At 46.4% G+C, this 20539-nt stretch overlaps 1 protein-coding gene across 1 annotated transcript in view; it reads right to left on the reverse strand.

Moving 5' to 3' along the window:
• Nucleotides 1-20254, reverse strand: part of CXCL12 (C-X-C motif chemokine ligand 12) — a 99567-nt gene extending 79313 nt beyond the window's left edge. Inside the window, exon 1 of the mRNA XM_069240810.1 lies at nucleotides 20017-20254. Coding sequence (XP_069096911.1) covers nucleotides 20017-20077 — 61 coding nt within the window. The 5' untranslated portion in view covers nucleotides 20078-20254. The remainder of the gene's footprint in view (nucleotides 1-20016) is intronic.
• Nucleotides 20255-20539: the final 285 nt, after the last annotated feature.

Below are 20539 nucleotides of genomic sequence, written 5' to 3' on the forward strand. Positions count from 1 at the left end.
CATGTTGTTCTCGGATTTTCAACGAAAATATTTACTGCAACCTGCACATTCGCTGTAAATGTTTATAGAAAGTGGTGTCTAATTACTTGTAAGGAGTTATCACATAACTTCAGTACTTTTGAGTTAGAAAACTAGCACGAAATCCCCCAAAGTATGCTTATTATTGCAGAGGCGTAGTTGTAGTGAAATGTCATGGTAACCTTGAATTTAATTTGTAGTTTTCGTACAGAATTTTTAATTTCAGATGTCATAAACGCGAACAATTGAATTAACATATCAGACTTATCTGAATTTTCATAAAGTAGACAAGGGTACGAAGTCTCGCGCAGTCAGCAGTCTACAGCCCTAGATACTTTTCACCCACCATAAGCAGCTGATGCAGCATCAGTGGTGCCTTTGCTGATGAGGTCACTTATTGATGATGCCCCTGGTAAAGCCACATGTGATACCACTGGCGTTGTCATGTTTACTGAAGGTATTTGCGAAATAAGTATCAAAAGGTTTTTGTAGTTCAACTTTTATGCTGATTTGAATGGGCAACGTTTCGCTGGTTTGGTGACTTAAGCTTATATATAAATCTATTTATCATTGACTTATTAATTTTGAGTTTTGTACAGTGGTAAATGTCTCCTTTTGGTAACTTCAGAGCGCTGACCGGTAGAGAGATATACCTTAATTGTTGGAGGAGGTAATTGATGTGTGAGTGAGCAGGGTGAGTAACTATGTCCAATATTCTCATATTGACTTCAATAAATATCTTACCTTTTCTATAGTGTGCGCTGATATACATTCTTTGTAAGTTTTCCTTTTCAGTAATTAAAGTTTTTTTAGACTTTTATTATTAGGCTTCGGTTTCACCACATGCGGCCAATTAAGCAACAGTTGTAGCGTTTTAGACCTGACAAATTGTAAAAAACTTTCCACTGTGTGGGAGGAGGGGCAGGGATTTGTGCCAAGCACAGTTTTAAAACAAACAGAAGGCTTCTGATGTCCTAGAGATTATTTTAAACATGCAATGGACGTCTGCTGAGCACAAACTCCAATAACGAGATGAAAACCTACTCTGTACACCGTGTGATATCTACTCTTCATCAGGAGCTTATAGCTTGTCACACAGGGTCAGGTCATGTGAGCTGGAAGGTATGACATCTCACACTGTGTGAAGAATTACAAAGAGGCCTATTCTCTAGCTATCTACCTTCTTCAATAAAAGGCAGGGACTCCAAGAGGTCACTAGGGGGTGTCTTCAGCCAGCCACAAGGGAAAGGGAGGCAGGGAGAGGAAGTACCAGCTTTGGCTTAGTCCCTTCCCCTTGAGTAGTGACTATGGTAGAGTGCCCCCCCCCCCAAGTGGGGGAGCGTGGGGCTTAGAGCTCGGGGTCACCGTGGACAGGGTCGTGCGCGGTGGTCATGCGTTGGCTGGCCATTACACTTCCACCCTCTTGCCTCGCGAGGTGTGAGGGTGGAAGGGCATGATTTTGGAAGTCCCACAGTGGGACGTGCCATTTCTGGGTCCGGCCGCCTGCGCCGCATTCGATGGGGGGGTACTTAAGTGCTCCCCAGAGAAGGCCTCAGCCTTTCTTGGATGCGGCGTAACCCACCCTCCCATCCCCTAGCTTTACGATTAGAGGTTGGCGGGAGAGGAGATACTAAATTCACCATAAGCAACAGAGAGGTCCCCAAGGCAGGGCCCCCTGGATAACACCGAAGGTAGAATCCTGCAGTCCTGAACTAACCGACAGATGTACACACCAGCTTGGGGATTAGGGAGCCCAGATCACTGGGGTGGGCATGGGGCTCCCACTCCTGGCCACCCCGTTACACCTCCATGATGGATTGGTGCTGTGGGGAGGGGGCAGAACCCGGAGGATGAGGACAAGGGATGTGAGGTACGGGGAACCACCCCCCAATGGATACAGGTGAGGTACGGTTCACCTGTGTGGTCCAACGAAAGTTCGGGACGCGGGAGGATCCCTTAGATGTCTGGGTGTTAGCAAGATTTTATGACCTTATTGAATTTTGATCGACATGATAAAAATTTTATGGTGTGCTTTTTTATTAAAAATTTACTGTGTGTCTTTAATGCCAATTTTGTAAATAAAATTGGCCCAATGCAAGACAGACAGTCTTTGTCGGTTTACAAGTGGCGGGTGTTGGGCTGGAGCCAACTGGTGGCATCCGGGTTCTAATGTGTGCAAATGCTGAGTAAGGAACTCATTTTTTGAGTTCAAGCAGTGCTTAATTTGAGCCATTGGTTTCCGGTGCTCGGCACCAGCACTTAATGTGACAGTCTGTTACTGTGGCTCTGTCGGCCAAATTTGGGTATGAGCACAACAGCAGTTATTAAGTAATGCAATATACATTACAAAGTACTAATACCTGCAACCAAAGCCATTCTTATATCTTTGGAGGACTGGAATAGACTGAATTGTCACACTTGAAGGAGTGTGATGGTTAGTAGTTGTCTTGATACTGTCACTGGCAGCACTGGTAGGGGCAATGGGTGGTGCAAGCTGCCTTGTCCTCCTGAGGAGGGCCCTGGCACTTATTGTTTTACAAATTAGTCACTGTGTACAGCACTCCACGGTTATCATCAGAACAGTAAAAAGAAATGCAGTAAAAGGAGAAAGCAGGAAGAAGAGTAAGATAGGAAAAAAGAGACAAAGAGGGGAAAGCTAAGATGAAAAAGAACCCACCAGAGTGAGATACAGAGACAGGATTTATAGGGTACAAAGGGAAAGAAGTACAAGGCAGGAAGACTAGACAGCCTAGGTGTTCGGCAGCCCTGGCTTTCAGAAATGCTTGCAGCAGGATTCTAAGGCAACTTGCTCACTGGGTTGAGCATAAAAAAGCCTCTTTGCTACTAGACATTGAATGAAGGTTTAGGCTGGAGAAAGCTCACTCCATGGGGTCATCTATAATGAAGGAAGTGGGAAGTGTACCAACTGACGTGACTCGCAGTCACCTACTGCAGCGTTCGAACAATGAGACACTAACATAGCAGTGTTTCATGGCCCTAGTGCAAGGAAGGAAATTGCCCCCCTTGGCTGCTTTTTGAATTATAAAATGCAGCAATAATCACAGTTCAGTGGGACCCTCAGCCCTCGGGCTCCGACGTCACTGCACCTGCTGCACCGCTGGAAGCTGCACCCCTGCGCCAAGAGGAAAGAGAGACGTTTTTACTACCCACATCCCTCTCTCCATTTCAAATAACCAAGTCTTTGTGCTTCCATTGTGGTGGTTTGCTTTTACAGACACAGAGGACCTCATTTACAAGCTTTTTTGTGACTGAAACTTTTGAATTGTGACTGCTAAATCAGAGAATTTGGACCTGTGGACATTTAGCCCTGAGATCGAATCTGTACTATGGAAAATCCACCAGTAATATTATTTGTTTGTCGCACTGAGAGGACAGCGGGTTTATGACAGAATATCCTCCCCAGAATACCGTGCTACTGTAGTATAATGCGCAAAAATCGAGTAACCAAAATATCGATAAGGTAAGTGTATAGTTAAGTATAGGCTTTTCATATTTAATTCCAGGCATATGATAAGAATGTTATGCTTCACTGTGAAGCCAGAAGTTCCTGCTTTTCAACAGTGAAAAAGGGAGGCCAAAAACCTGGTCATTCCATCTGATGGGGTGGGGGAGGGGGGGTGCGGTCCACAGGTAATCATATTATCTCTATGAAGATAAACAGTGAAAACATTTGAATATTTTCGCTTCACACAGAAGAAATCCAGAAAAGTCAAACGTTTTATGGAAGTCACTGGAGCAAAAATTCGAGGCTGAATTTCCGATTTTCCGACCAAAGTGTCTCCCTATGCATACTTGAGTGCAAATATGAAACCCTTCCCATTAATCATGCCATACCCAACCAATGGACAAACTTGCAGCTCTAATGGAGTGTCTGCGTTTAATCATCTATGCAAAGGACCGTGAAAGCTCTCTGTAATCAAGAACCTCTCTTCGAAATGCCATATTAAGTGCTTTGCTGCACTCTTGGGCCAGGCCTGTGTTTTATAACATACACCTAATAAAATCAAGCATAAATACACAAATTAAGGCATGGCTGCCACTCGGTTTGGCACTAATAATGCAATCTTCTTGGAATGGGGCATGCTTAGCAGTTCCATGGCATACCCCGTGTGCACCACATTCCAGCAAAGTGGCTTCATGTAATTACATTCTACTTGTTACCGAACTATTTCATAGTAGCTCACGCTTGAAACGTACTTATCAGTTTTAATTTGAGCATTCCATGTGAGCTCGTACCTAGTAAACAAGTATGCTTGGAATATGCAATAATTAGGGCACATATGCCAGAGTAATAATCACAAAAAAAGAAGGCTTGGTTCTGACTTCGTGAAATGTCCACTCGTGCATTTGCACTGTTGTTTGGTTTGCCCAAAAAGGGTGTATGCCTGTTGTAAAAGGAACATTCTATTTTTCTGCAGGCTAGTGAACTACCACCATAAGTGGATTTTTACCCCAGTTTGACAGAGTGCACTAATCTTACTGGAGTTGTTCACTTAATGCATTTTCACTCCAAAAAAGTGTGTCAAATATCATATCGATATCGAAAACCGTATTTGTGGTAGCCCTAGCTGTTAATAAAAATATAGCCACTCTAGGGTCTGGCCTGCAAGTGAGATCCTGATTCCTTTTGTGCTATTCTTGGTAATTTTATGACAAAAATGTGGTCAAAACTCAAACTGGTTTATAGTGCTGCTTTTTTCAGGTTGACAGGAAGAAACTGTATTGGGTTAGATAACCATTTATTTTTGGAAGGGAGTGGTGTTGTCACCCATTAACATGAAGTAAAAGAATGCCGCCCACTTTTGTTAATGGGACAATATTACCACTTAAATTAAGTAACTTACGTTAGTCACTCTTAGGCAACACAGTGGCAGAAAATGGTGGGAGTTGAAGGATTGCCCCATTTACTGTCCTCTACAGTTATTTTTCGACTTCTGCCTTGTACAGGATTTTAGTTGGTCAAAGAAATGTTAGTGATACAAATACCATTGACATGTGTTAGACTAATTTGGCAATAAGAAGACTGAAATCATTGGTTGAAAATGCTACCTTTTATATTATTGTGAAGTAGTCCAAGGAAAGGTCATTAATTTCACTGCATTTTCTGTATTTGGACAGGATTATCTAACATGAATTAGACGTTTCTAATTCAACTGGAGTTTTAGTGCACACTTTTGAGACATGTTCAGAACTGGAAGGTTTTTGGTGGGAGATTAGTGTTTTGTTTTATCAGATTATTATCTCGGCCAAAATTACAATGCCTGATAAAGATACTGAAAATTAAGTGCTGAAAGTTTGATGACATTCTTTTGGGGTGGCAAACTTATAAATACTGAGAAACTGGAGAGATTCAAAAATCTCGCGAATGAACATCTGGAGGAACAAGATTTGTAACCATGCTATTATTGTGAGAGCTTTTTACAGGTTGATGAATCACTGAAACTGAACTTAATTTCGGAAATTTTTTTCAGCTAAAGTTGTGAATCGTGGATCTTAAAAGATCCTACAGTATTTCATTTCCGTGGAATCTGCTCAATGTACTCTCCTTTATCACTTGAATATGACATATTTGTAGATAAATAAAAAGTGAAATGTAAAATATGAAAGACCCCTTGATCTACCTTGATTATTTAAATTATTTATAATTGTATATCCCAACTGTAGTTGAAGTTTCCCAAACTCGATGAAATGTGACACATTTATTGTTTTCAGGGTGTAGATGTACTCTTTCAAATTTCAACATGTTGCACGATGTTGCACAATGTATAAAGTGTGACTGATTTCAATGTCATGCTAATGAACTACAAATTTGGAAACGCTTTCAGATCGTTGTTTTGACTTTTAGCAACACAAAAAACTGTGAATGAGATCTGCCTAAGTGCCACCTAATACAATTGTGAATGATAATCGCACACATATGATTTGCTGCTGAAGATAAATAATGCTCAGGGTAACTGTGCCAGAACCTCAAGTGCTGGAAAGTTTCTCTAGTGCCCTACATATTTTCCCAATATATTGTGAATATGTACTGTATAATTAATTATTTAGCATCATTTAAAAATCTTGGTGAGAGAAAAAGCCCAAAGAAAGCTGTTCCTCCTGCCCTCAGCAACACATACACTTGGGTTGTTCTAAATGATGCAGGTACTGAAATATTTTCAATATGGTAGCAAATGAGATGAAATAGTTTGATATAACAAACCTCAAGGCACAGGCCAAATATTCTGAAAATGTCTGCAGTGTCTGCAGAGCCCTTGAATGGCATTATTATTGGCCCATAATACATTGTATCAACTTTGTGAGCTTCCCATTCAATTAAATCTACGAATCATTGGCTTTACAGTATCGATGTGATTTGTGAGTTGTAATTCCAATACATGCTGACACAAGCGAATTACAATTTTTGAACCTACTACGAATTGAGCAATATCTATATGGAGACGTTTTAATCTTCTAATCAAGCACAAAGAGCCCAATGCGTTCCTTTCACAAAGCTCACTTTTATCCAGTAGAAAACAGTGTTGGTTCAAGAGAGCTGGATCCATACCAAATGTTCATGATGTATAAATATAAAAATGTATGTACAATGGACCCAAACAGAAATTATGTATATCTGTCAGTAGTTTTCCTGAAAATATGATCTATATCTTGTCCCTTGGCCTTAAGTTGAATTCCTGCCTTCAGTCAAAGTCTCTTCATACTAAAGTACCAGAAAGGGTCATTGGGACTGTTGTCAATGTGGGATTGAAGCAATTTCGATAATGTACTAGAGTAATGTGTCCTGTGGGATACCGTCGGACTTGCTGTTTGCTGCTGGTTTGCCTTTGGACTCTCCTCTACTTCTTGCGGAACCCGCTTCGCGGGTCCCGCTGCGACGTGGGATCCGCTTGTGCAAAACCTACGGACAGTTTCAGTGAGGGACTGGGCGAGTGCAGGGCTGCGAGTGTCGGGACAGGACTACGTCTCCCAGCAGTCCTGTTAACCCGCGCCTCCTGTCACCTGGCCGCTCTCCCCACTCATAGCTTAACTTTTCTCTTATAAATTCAAACAGCTACTTCCGCGTCGCGGGAGCGCCCGGGGATAAGCCCGGGACAAGGGCGGGACCGTCTGTGGCCGTCAGGGCACGCAGGAGGCTGGGCTGGGCCCACTCTCTTTCACCTGCATTTCCTTGATCCTACTTGGTATGCGAAAAAGGTTCTGGGTATGCCATCATCAGCCCTAGGTGGAACAGCAGCGAAGGAGGGGGGAGCCAACACTGGGACTCTGGACAATTACTTTAAATCGGTAAAGGGTGATGGGGGAATCGAAACCTCTCTGGAGATGCGTAGGACAGAGCGTCGTCGCTCGATTGAACACATGAAAAATAGGCCCCTCAGTGACATAACTCCCTATCCTATCTCCCAAGAGGAAGGTTCCCTCAATGGCAGCCCGGATCTTTCATCCCAAGAAGACGTTCCCCTATTACTCCGGGATAGTTCTCCCATTTCTGGCCCACCTCCCAAACAAACTACGGACACCACTCCACTATTAGTTGCCAGTAGTTCGGCAGTTGACTTATTCACCCAAACACACACCAGAGCCAAAATCAAGATTAATAAGCTAAAGCAAACTGTGGTGGCAGAGGTGTATGACCTACCACCAAATAAACGCAGAAGGAAGATGAGGGGTGGTCAGGGGAAGAAAAAGATCCCCCACTCTGATTTTGGAAAGTCACTCAAGTCCGTACCTATGTTGGACAAGCCTTTAGTTAATGTGCAGAAGGTTACTCCCCCCAAGGGTACTAATATTATTACCACTGCTTCCATTAGCGACAAAGGGAAGAGCCCACTTAACACATTACTTCCCGGTAGCTCTTTGGGGAGCATTGAATCCTTAATTAGATCACTCTTGTTGCCCATTAGCGAGAGCTTGCAGAAAATAGAATTCAGGCTGACCACTCTGGAGGCAACTTTAACCACCCTGAAAATTTTGGACAACAAACAGAGTAGAACCACTGAGTCCAATCTACCAATAGGAACCTTCCCCAACATACAAAACCCACCGATCCACATGGGGCCTCCCTTGGGCACCACTGCCGCCCCTCTTTTACAGCCCCCTATGGCTATCCCAGTTCCAATTTTACCTACTAACTCTAACATCCTACCATCAGAAACAGATGGCCCAGCACTCCAACGTATACTCCCTGGTAAGCCTGCCCCTAGACCACGAGGACCCGACTTACCACCAGAGGCTAATAGCCTCATGGTGGTGTTGGCTGGTGTTCCCTCTCTAGAATTGGGTGAAAATGAGAACTATCACTCACTCAAGAGGAAAACCATTAAATGGTTGAATTGGAACAGACCTCTTCCAGCTCACCTCAACAATGAGATCATTATGGTAAGAAGGGTACCATGGTTGGGGAAGTCGGGGAAATCAATAGCAGGGGACTGTATCATTGTGTCTTTTCGAGACCCTGGAACAGTACTATACATTTGTGCTGGGTCAAATAGATCACTGGATTCTACCATACAGACTTTGCCAGTTTCTTTCTTTTTCCCTCCCATTCGCTTGCACCATGACTTGTCACAAGGTAACTGGACAAGGGTGGAACGAAGATCTAGACATAGGGGATATGCTCCACGTCCAGTTTATCGACCTTCGGAGACTCCCTTTTTGGACCACAATCGTTTTAACTGTCTGAATGGTCTGGATGGTGTGGACTGACTGCCCCCAAACCCGAACTCAAATCCTGTGACCTCGGATAATGGTCCCAGTAAACTGCCTGATCCGGCTGAACCCACTTCTGAAAATGACCCTGTTAGAGTAATTGGTGTAGTTTCTGGCTTTGGTACTGGCTCTTCCCCCCACTCCATCCCTGCAATCTGTTCTGTGGCTTCTCCAGCGCACATGAGACTAATTTGGTGGAATGTGGCTGGTTTAGCCAGCAAACTGGGCACCCAAGATTGGATAACTTACATTGAGTCCGGGGATGTTTGCATGTTCCAAGAGACTTGGGCAAGGGAAGATTACAATCATCAAGGTTACGAGTCATTTTCCATCTCGGCTAGGTGGGAGGGTAAAGGCCGCCCCTCTGGTGGACTCACAACTTGGGTGGCTTCCCACTTAGGATGTCAGGCTTCACGCCTACAGGTGCCATCAGATGATATCCTAGTGGTTTTATTAGCCTGGCCGAACCTAGCGAAACTTGCCCTGATAAATATTTACTCCAGGCCAGTGGGAGCTTCGCGTGAATCCCCCACTATAGAGGAGCTCTCAGTATATTTAGCGGAAATGCCAAGAGATATCCCTTATATAGTGGGAGGGGATTTAAATTCCCATTTCGAGCCGTTGGTCGGTCTCGTAGAGGGATTTCCCATGGAAGAAGAGTTCAGGTGGTCAGTACCCTCTGTTGTAGCACCTTCCCCAAAGGCATGGACGCCTGTGGCTTTGCAGATTACTGCTCTCACCCTAAAGCATGGAATTAGAGCCTGCAATGGACGTATTAAGTCTGATGTACCAAGCAAAACCACGTACAACAGAGTGGGAAGAGAGTCCCGCTTGGACTATGCTCTTGTACAGATAGTGAACTGGTCTTCTATCCTGGACTTTAGGGTGGTGGAGAGACTGGATAGTGACCATAACGCCCTTGAACTCGATCTTAGCCATCCTGGGCCAAAGGCCTCCATAACAACCATGGGGGAGTCCAAACCTGAACTACTATTAGACAATAACAGGAGAAGAATCAGGTGGGATAAACTAGCTACGAGCCAAGTGAAACTTTCGAAGCTCTACGCAGGTTTAATCCCCATTTTGGAAAAAGTGGGAGAGCTAGCCAACGATGTGGGCAATATATTCCACCATGAGAAATTATATCAGGCTCATGAGGACCTTATAAAGGGAGCGGCCTCTGAGCTTTTTACCAGGGTCCAGAATCAGAAGAGGATCCAACAACATAACTCCTTATGGTACAATGCAGTCTGCAGGAAGGCAAAGGGAGAACTCCTCAGATGCATCAAGGAGGGAACAGATAGAGAGAAGCTGCGAGAAAGTAGACGGGCTTATAAAAAACTGGTCATCCATGCTAAAACCGAATGGGAGGAGAACCAGTGGGAGGAGCTTACCACTTCCCTCGCAACAAGAGACCACCGAATGTTTTGGAGAGTAGTAAACGGGGGGTCGGGGAACCTCCATTCGGCAATAGAACCAAATATTGCAGCAGGGGTGTGGCAGGCACACTTCCAGTCTCTCTACAGTTCCGAGCAGGGAGAAACTAAGATTGATTTTGGTACTGGACTGGTAGAGTATGGCGGGGATTTGATAACAGTGGGGGAGGTGAAGGTAGCACTAATGGGACTTAAAGCTGGAAAGGCGCCAGGATTGGACGGCCTGCCCGGGGACCTGTTCAAGCAGGAGCCCGGTGTTTGGGCCCCCTATCTGGCTGCAGTGTTTAATGGAGTTTTGTGTGGCATGGAAATTCCGAGTACTTGGCTGGGGGCAGAGGTGGTTCCTATATTTAAAAAGGGCTCGCCCCTGCTCCCAGCCAACTACAGACCAATCAGTCTAATTGACGTGTCACAGAAGCTGTTTGGCAGGATACTGCTGAATCGGCTTCAGGACTGGGTGGAAGAAACGGGTGCCCTCAGTCCGTATCAGGCGGGATTTAGAAAGGGAGTTTCTACGGTGGACCAGGTTTTTCGTCTGAACGTTATCTATTGGAGGGCAGCAATATTGGAAGGGGGTAGTTTATACACTATATTTGTGGACCTGAGGGCTGCGTTCGACCTCGTGCCCAGAGGGAAACTCTGGAGTGTTCTGGCTGAGATGGGGGTCCCCCCAGACATCCTGATCATTTTAAAGAGATTGCACCATAATAACTATGCCCGGGTCAGGTGCGGGAAATGCGGGGAATTAACGGACAGATTCCCCGTTGACAGGGGGGTTAGACAGGGCTGTGTATTGGCACCGACCCTGTTCTGCCTCTTCGTCAACGGGGTAATCGCCCATCTCAATGGAACTGAATACACTGATGCCCCAAAATTGAATGGCAGCAGGGTGCCTGCAATCATGTTTGCAGATGACACCCTGCTGCTGTCCAAAACCCCCATGGGGATACAGAGGATCCTTGATTCTTTTGTGGCTTTTTGCACAGATAGGGGGTTAGAAATCAATGCTAACAAAACCAAGTTTATGGTTATGAACCCAACCCCAAGATCACGCCTGAACCCCTTACTGGGAGCTTCACGTTTAGAGAGAGTCTCCACCTTTGAATATCTAGGTGTAACGTTGAATGAAACCATGTCCTGGGGAACTCACCAGACTAGGGTTAATCTTAAATTAGTGCAGACCACTGGCGGCATTGCTCGGTTGATGAGAAGCTCCACATATCGACCGCTGGGGCCGCTTATCCAGATATACAAGGCACAGGCTAGAGGAGCTCTGATGTACGGGGCGGAACTGTGGGGTCACACAGCTTCCTGCAGTTTGTCTATAACTGAGAACAACTTCATTAGACAGATAGTAGCACTCCCGTCCAGTACTCCGCTCCTCCCCCTGAGGATGGATCTGGGTCTGAGACCAATAGCAGATGAATTAGGTCTCAGACCCATAGTCTTCTGGCGAAGGCTATGGAGCACCGAAGAACTCTCTTCTTATAGGGCGGAACTGAGGGAGTTTTTAACCCACCCTAAAGCTCTACAGATCCCGTGGATAAAATATATAAAAAAGTCCTGTATGGGATTGGGCCTCCCTGACCTGTGGTCGGATCCAGCTAACGCCTCACTAAGGATCCCACGAAGAGCTTTGGTCAGTGCTTACCACGAGCAGAAATTAGCTATGGCCCTAGACTGCAAGAACGAGGGGTCATTAACATCTGTATTCGCGCAAAGCAAGGACTCATACCGCTTGGAGAGGGTTCTGGATGCTATGTCTCCTGTGCTGGCCATGAAGCTATTTCTCCAATGGAGATATGGCACATTGCCTCTGCGATCTTACACCTGCTCCTGGTCAACACTGCCATCTACCAAGCTATGTCCGACATGTGTGGGAGCAGAGGAAAGCGATCTGCATGTGGTCTTGTTTTGTCCAACTTACAAGGCCGCCAGGAAATATTGGCTCCTACCACTTGGTTTTAGGGAGTACCTCCCGGTATACAGAATTTTAAAAACTGATGTTTCAGGTCCAATTGTGTTTGCACTAGCCAAATTCCTTACCAATGTCTGGCATATTCGTACCCGTATTTTAAAGTTGCAGGCTCCTATCTAACTTTAAGTTTTTATTTTAATTGTATGGTCTTTTATCTGATGTGTTTCCTGTTTACTTTTCCTTGATGGTTTTACATGTTCATATGTGTGTTTTTTGTGTACATCTTTTATGGCCAAATTGGCCGTAATAAAGATTTAAAAAAAAAAAAAAAAAAAAAAAATGTGTCCCTTTTTGCTCAAGACTTGTTTGTATTAAATTATTTAATTCCAGGGAGAGTACTGGAAATTGGCCGTGCATTCATTTGAATTTAGCATTTTGGATTTAGAGTGACTTTCCAGGTTTGGCAGCTGGTTCCCACCCCTAATGGATCCCGCGCCCCCATTCGAACACCACCCAAACCAAAAGGATCATATTGTTGTGGGAAGGGAGCATTTCTCACACGCAGAGCCGGCCATCACCCCGCTAACACGGCCTGCACGGAGAGGCGTCTCAAAACAAAGCAAAGGACACGCTTCTATTTCAAATCACTTTCTACATTTCTGCATGCAATGAGATTTGACAACGGCGAGCAGGGTGTTTCTGGGGGTTTGGAAAGCGGTGCGTTTGATTTAATTTCTGTAAATAGGAGTAAAAGCAGAACGTGGTTTATAATGCTGGTCACTTGCTATAGTGAATGTATGTGGCAAAAGGGGACACGAGCTCGCAATGAGCAAGGGCAACCGAAGCCTGACCGTAGACTAATCATTTCGATCTTTCTGTAATTGGTAAATTTACCTTACTGCAAAAAGTTAACCCCTTCCATCCCGGTCTTCGCTATATGACGTCTTTAAAAATACACAAGAAAATAACACAGAAGAAATCTAATTTGCAAATACGGTGAATGCAATATGTTTTGTTTCAATTTTAAGTGGTGCAAAAAACGATTAGACAGCACTACCGGGGTCTAAACACGGTAGGAAATATACTGGAATATGTCTGCATACATATTTTCTTCATTCTTATATGTTAATTGTGTGCGTCTGGCGTGACCTGTGCCAAGGCACAGACTGTTCGCTTGATTACTCATGTTAATGTGTCACACTAGCAGGTCTGAAGGGCACGCTAACGTTTTAGGAAAATATTCCGTTTAGTTATGTATTATGCATTTCGTGCCAACTATGTTAATAAAAGTGTGCGAATTAGGTCACATATTTCAAAATGGTAACATAGATCTGTGAGAAGGGCATGCGATAACCATACGTTGAACCGATGTTAGTCAACATTACATTTACACAAACACCCAGGAACCAATATAGTCACACAAGTAGTGAGTGCCTTGGGCATAGGTTTAATTTAATTAAACGGACAGAGTTGCCTGAAACAGAGCTACACACGTCGAGGTGAAGTGAAAGGCGTCGACTGTGCCTTCAGTCAGAAGTTCTGCACAGACAAGGGCCTGAAGGCGGGAACGGGACCTGCGGCTCCTGACAGAAAGCCGCGTGGCCCGTGTGTGGAAATAGCACAGGGAACCCACCGTCTCGGCCCCCTGTGCCCACCCTGCCCCTCTCCGGGCCCGGTCGCGCGTTTGTTGTAACAAACGTCAGGTTCCGGGACGGCATTGTGTTTATCACACGGTATCAATAACACACGGGCCCGAGCTCTCCAGCCCCGTGTTTCACAAACAGTGCACAAGAAGGCGTTTTTAATGAGCTTTCATTTTAACTTAAAGTCCTTATGATATTTAATGGGAGACACTAGACTAGATCGTTAAAAAATAGCCATTCCAGCCGGACACTGGCAGGTTGTTTGCCTCAAACCATATACAAGCCACACGTGGTGTGGGTACCATGTAATTCCACTACCCTTTAAATTGAATTTTGACTCGTAAAAGAAAGAGCACAGGTTGGCGAATTTTCTTGTCAACAATTCAACAAGAGGGGCGAATGCAAAAGTCTCTTTATTATGTATTAACATTATCATTGGTAGTGGTCGAGCAATTTTTACCTTGATTCCCTTTGATGAGCCCTGGAGCTAGGACGACAATAGTCAGTGAATCTCGTGCAGAATAAGCAGCGTATGGGCGGCATACACCTAATAGGGAGGGGTGGGGTTGCACATATAGATCCCTATCTCTCCCCGGCAGACCTGAGCGTGAACATCCTCGGTATCGCGACTGCGCACCTCAGAGCAGAGCCCGCTCGCTCGTTCTGTGGGGTTGGGGTCAGTTTGTCGGAGGCAACGTGCCCTGGTGAACAGAAATTCCTGTCTAGCAGATGGAGAGCCACTGTGCCCTGTGGGGTGGAGACACCAGCCCAGGAAGCGCTAGGGTTCGAAGCACTAGCCCAAGGGCGCGCCCCCTGTGGCAGAGAGACACTAGATCTGAAAGCACTATGGCCGAGGTTGGACATACGGGCTTTCTGGAACGGGAGGCACGTACCCACTGACACGTGGGGGTGGTGACTTTGGCAGAGTGGCATTTTGGAAGTAGGCGCTATGCAGTCAGTGGGGAATTGAGAGAGGTTGTGTGCTGTGGATTGGAGGCACTGTGGAAATGGAGGCGCTGTACAGTGTGGAAGGGAGGGACTCTATACCCTTTGGAGTGGGTGACTGCGACCTGGTAGAAAGGGGCACTTTGCCATGTTTGCTTCTGAAAGTAAAGCTGTGCTTTGGGTGGGGGCGACCTTGTCTGTGGCTTGATCCCAATCTGTCTGCAGCCCCCCTATTCAGGGTCCCCTCCCCCATGCTCCACCCCGCAGGGACCCGATGGCCTCCTTAGCCCCCAATGCTAATGATATTTTGGGTTTTGTCTGGCCTTTCTCATGGAGATGAGCGAGGAATTACCAGCATCAATTAGATGACCGGACAAAGGCGGCGTAAATAAATGCACCCCCACCCTCTCAGGTTTCAGGCTCCTGCTGCAGGCGGGAGATTTAAATCTTCACCCTGAGATGGAGGTGACCTCCCCCAGGTGTGCGAGGATCGTTACAGCAGGGAGCAAGAGGGCAGAGCTGGAGGGGTGGAGGATAGGGGGGAGGAGTGCCCAGCAGCAGATGCGGATGGCGGAGCGGGTGGGGGTGCTTCTGCTTGGAGCCTGCTCCGCACACCTGCACAGTGCCACGCCCCCAATATCGTGCATCCACGTGGGATTTATAAACAGGTCACTCCACCAGTGGTAGGTCAGAATGAATGCTCAGTCATCTGCCTGAGACCATTACACGTGTGCACTGAATCGACGCTGAACACATCATGCGGTAAAACAGCCCCCCTTGTGAAGACGTAAACGCAGTGGATGTGTAGACATTGTTTCTGTGATTCACTCGATCAGAACTATCTTCTCAGACTGAAACGTCTGAGCACAACACATCGGTGGTGCGATTCCCTCCAAGGACCTGCGGGGTGTGGTGGGGGATCACTCCCTGTAATGGGGCAAGATCTTGCCTCGGTGGTGCAAGGAGGACCACGTGGCATGCGCCTAATCCTTAGATCAAACGACAGTCCCCGATCGGAGGGCTGGGGTTCGGATGCTGGGCAGTGTGGGCGGGTACTGTCAGCTACTGAGTACCAGAACTTTTTTTTAATGTGAGAGGGGAGGAAGTACTTCTCAGCAGAAGTACGATACTTTTAATTGGAGAGTACTGGCACTTCTCGGAAGCACGCAGAGATTCTGGCAAAGTGTACCCACACCCCTAATTTGCCATTTCAAGCCTTGATGCTGGGGAGCAAAGGAAATGCACCTTGTTGCCAGGTGTGCTGGATCAATTTCTAGAGTGGTGGTGCTGCCATCAATGTTACATGAGTGAAGTCATAGGGATTGAAAAAAATAAAAGTCCCATACAAAGAATAAGTGTAGCAAATAACCATTGGGAATGGTGTAGAATGTAGCTGGTGGTGTATTTTAGGGCACTGTGGCAAAGATATTACTAAAGTATTGTGAATAGCCACTGTCATTTACCAACAGCACATTTTAGACTAAAATATGCACAAAAAATTGTGCATAGATACAAGTTTACTGATAAGACAGGTTCCAGTGAACATTTACATCCCACAAGTGGTGGAGAGAGAGGGACATCTCAACACCACACGACCTCCCTAGAAAAATCAACAGGGGGAGGTGGTCAATGATGAAGCATGACACAAAAAATATGAGACCACCTCTTCCATTAAGGGAAATCCCACCTCAGAGAACCTAGCATTTCCTTTTTGCACCAAAATTCAGTATCTAGTCCTACAACTAGAGGAGACAAATTGTCCCTCTCTGTTCCACTCCGCCACACCATTTGTGATTGTTGTTTTTAGCGAACCTTTATTATTTGTGCAGCACCAAATAAAGGCCCATATTTATACTTTTTTAGCGCCACATTTTCATCATTTTTTGACGGGTCATTTTTTGATGCAAAAGCAGCGCAAACTTACAAAATATCATTGCATTTTGTAAGTTTGTGCCGCTTTTGTGTCAAAAATGATGCAAATGCAGCACTAAAAAGTATAAATATGGGCCAAAGTGTCTTGATATGTTTTGTTCCTATTAGAATCTTTGATCCCATGACACTATAAAGTTAAAATGGTCCCTTATTTATGCTATCCTTGCTACTGATACATTTTGAAATATGTGCAAGTTTTGTTAACAGTCATTTAAATTTTGATCGCTCCCGCAATTCTCTTTAGGAAATCTTTAAACCTTTCCACCTTGGAGTCAGAGAAATAAAAAACACAATCGCCCTGTTAAAAGTACGAGCAGCAAATTGTTAGAAGACATATCCTGACATTTTACCCATGTCTCTGAACGCGTTGCAAACGCGACAAAATTCAAACAAACTTTAAAGACATCTCTCTCCCTGAATTCTATCTGCAGTGGTCCCGGGGCCCTTCCAACCTTGTCCTACTTGACTCCAGCTAGCCTCTGAATGACTCTATCCCTGGCCCGACTTTATTCTCCCCGCAGTCCTACAGCACTCTCCAGGGACCTCTCACCCACTCCGCACTTTCCCCTGGGAGCGTTCACTCCGGCCTGGATCCTTCCACTCTCCTCCGCCGTCCGCTCTTCCCGGGTACCCCATGATCTCCCTCCATAGCCCTTCCTCACTCCCCTCCCCACCACCACCACTCAAGGCGCACTCCATCAGGACCTTCACACTCCCCCATCCCTTCTGCACTGTCCCCGGCGTCCGTCATTCTCACCTGGACCCTATAGCACCCTCACACGTTTCATAGCGCTCCTCACTGCAGCCCTCATTCTCTCAGGCTCTGCTACACTCACTCCACTGAGACCCACAGGCGTTACTGCACTCTCTCGTAAAAGCTCCACTCTCCATCATGACACTTTCACTCTACCTCGGCCTTGCTGCACTGTCTCCCGAGACACTCACTTCCCCCACCCCGGGACTCGCAGCGCTCTACCCCGGCACCCGGTGCTCGGGTTTTGTTCCCGAAGTTCTTCGGGACACTGTGAACGGGCCCGGCTCTGCACTGTTTCTAATTACCCAGAAATTAGGTTCAGGTTTTCGGCTCTGTGGCCAGAAATGCTTTCTGAAAAAATACAGACATTTGGCTTCTTCTAAATGTTTCTTTCCAGCCTGTTCTATGCACAGGGCCCGGGCTCAGAGCAGGACGGCGGATCCCGCAGCAGCAGTGTTCGGTGTGCAACGCCACGGCCTGCAGTGCTTCAGTCTATGTAGGTTTACAGTCATTGTGCAGTCCTTGGATCTTCGTGCAATGCAGCAGCCACTCAGTGCAGCAGACACTGCAGTGTTACAATCTATGTGCAGCCCTCGAGTCTTCGTGCAATCAGGGATACTATGCACTGCTGCATTCACGCAATAGTCCAACAGCTATTTTGCAGTGTTACATTCAGTGTGCAGTGCTGCTGCTGAAGTCACTGCGCTGTGCTAAAATCGGTGCACACTGCTAAACACAGCGCGTTGGTGCACAAACAACGATGCAAAATACTAACGCCACTGCGCAGTGCTAATCGTAATGTGTGGTGTTACGTGGTATGTGCAGTATTACAATGAGAGCACAAGTAGCACTGCCGAGCGTGATCCATCCTGTCACTGTGCAGTGGTGCATAGATCACGAAGTGGTACGGTTAGCGATGGAAATGTAAAGTTACACAAATCTCTGTAAAATATCATGCATTCAGTGTGCAACTAAACAGACCTTGTGAACTTCTAGTGAACGTGATCTGCAAAGAATGCAGTGCCACTGGAACTGTGCAGTGGTAATCAGTCTATACTGTTAGGCACAGGACCGGTCACTTTGCAGTTCTATGAAAAGGCACTTGCTGAGGCGAACGTGCAGTGCACAGCCAGTGGGCAGTATAAAACACAGTGAACAGTACCACAAGCAGTGAGCAGTGTCACCAACAGCGAACGGTGACAGCGCGCACTGTTGATCTATGGCGCAGGCAGTTTGCAGTGCAGCGGGCGAAATGCAGTGCTCCAGTTACCGTTTACAAATACTTTTAATGCGGTACAGCGTGCAGTGCTACAACCAATATACAATGCTACAGTCGATGCACAAGTCCAAAGGCAGTGTGCAGCTGTGCTACTAGTAAGCATCGCTACAGTCAGTGTGCCCTGTTAAAGTCGGCAGACATTGTTGTTCTACGTGCAGGGCTACAATCAGCGTGCAGTGCTACAATAAGTCTGCCTTGGTACATACAGCCCGAATGCAGTGCCACAGCCAGTGTGCAGTATTATAGCCGGAGTGCAGTGTTAAAACCAGCCAGCGCTGGTTTAGATGCAGAGTTACAGTGAATGTGCCACACTGCAGCCAGTGCACAGTATTAATGACTTGTGTTAGGATACACGTGCAGTGCAACGTTGATGAAAATGCTGCATTAATGTGCACTGCTCAAGTTAGTGTCCGGAGAGTGCCCCTTCCTGCAAACTGTGTCACAGGTGAGTCACTGGGCAAGAACTCACAGTAGCCCAGTGTTTACCCCCAGAGCTCTACCCCGGATTAACCAAAGGTGGTATTTTTTACACAATAATACCGCCATGCGGCATACCTCACACCAGAGTGCCACAGCGCAAAATATTTTCCAGCGGACTACCACAAAAAGTACTTTTACCGAGGCGAACCACAATACAGTGCATGTTAATCGATCGCGCCGCAAAGTAATACACTTTTCAGCCGAGTACTAAAATACTGTATATTTTACAGAGGGCATATTTAGCTGAGGCATTTTCATACATGATGCTTCTCTGATTGCCTGTAAGTAGAGCCCTTTTCACTGAGTAACTTTTATATTATTTGAAGCAGGTTCTAAATAAACATATCCACCTGGTGATCGCAGTAAGAAAACGATACTAACACCACATGCCAGGTTTGGTGGAGAAATATTTTTTTCTTACTTCCTCGCAAATTCCATCCCTTCTCTAAAACTGCATGTTTCCTTCTATTTCTCCTTTGAGATCAACGCGCTGCAGATGGCTGAAATCTTCCCTTGTGTTTCCCAACTAGTTGAATGAAGAGGAAATGGCAATTTTCGCCCGTTTCCCCGTGTACAGTTTCCAAGATCTCGCCTCTGCTGGCTGCGCTTAAGTTACATTTCTGGGCTACAATTGCTGTAAAAAGGCAGTGACTAAGAGCGCATTTCTAGAAAATACCGACAAATGCCCCCCAGCTGCGAGATCAGTGAAAGTTGCAAAAAGAAACAGAAAAAACATTACACCGCTCCCCTCTAGAGCGCGACTTGGTAAAAAAGAAAAGTGCGCAAACCCACATGAAGGCGCGCCTAAATCCCCTCTCCTGGGTAATTTGTTGAGCTGGGTGTGCCCAAGGGCAGGCTGGCAGCTGCGCCGCGCCGGGACTCACCTTCTGAGAGGCAGACAGCGGCCAGCAGCAGGCTCAGCAGGGCCAAGGCTCGCGCGTCCATGGTGGCCACTGGTGCACGTTGTGATCTCTAGCAGGGTAGCTGTGCTCTGAGTGAGGGGCCGAGCCGGGCTCCGAAGACCTTCCTCTGGGGGAGGGGCCGCCTGATTTATCACCGCTGGCATGTTATTACATCCTTCCTCTATTACAGTGCTGCTGCGGGGAGGCCGCTGCACCGTCTGCCAGGGAATGGGGGAGTGGGAGGGGGCACACTTCTTCAGTGGGCGGGGCAGCCCAGGGTAGTGCGCAGCGCTGCGAGTCTCACACTTTTAGCTGAACAGCGTGTGTGGCACAAGACACTGGGAGATAGACTTTCTGGGACGCACACAGCTGTACACGCGGGGGGGGGGGGGGGGGGGGGGGGGGGGGCACCCCGCTATTCTAATCCTGCTGGTGCACATTGCCGTTGGGATACATCCTAGGAGTCTGGGAGAAACCCAACTTTCAGAGGACTCCAGCTCTTTTC

Source organism: Pleurodeles waltl, chromosome 6 (genome assembly GCF_031143425.1).
Source record: "Pleurodeles waltl isolate 20211129_DDA chromosome 6, aPleWal1.hap1.20221129, whole genome shotgun sequence".
Lineage (NCBI taxonomy): Eukaryota > Metazoa > Chordata > Amphibia > Caudata > Salamandridae > Pleurodeles > Pleurodeles waltl.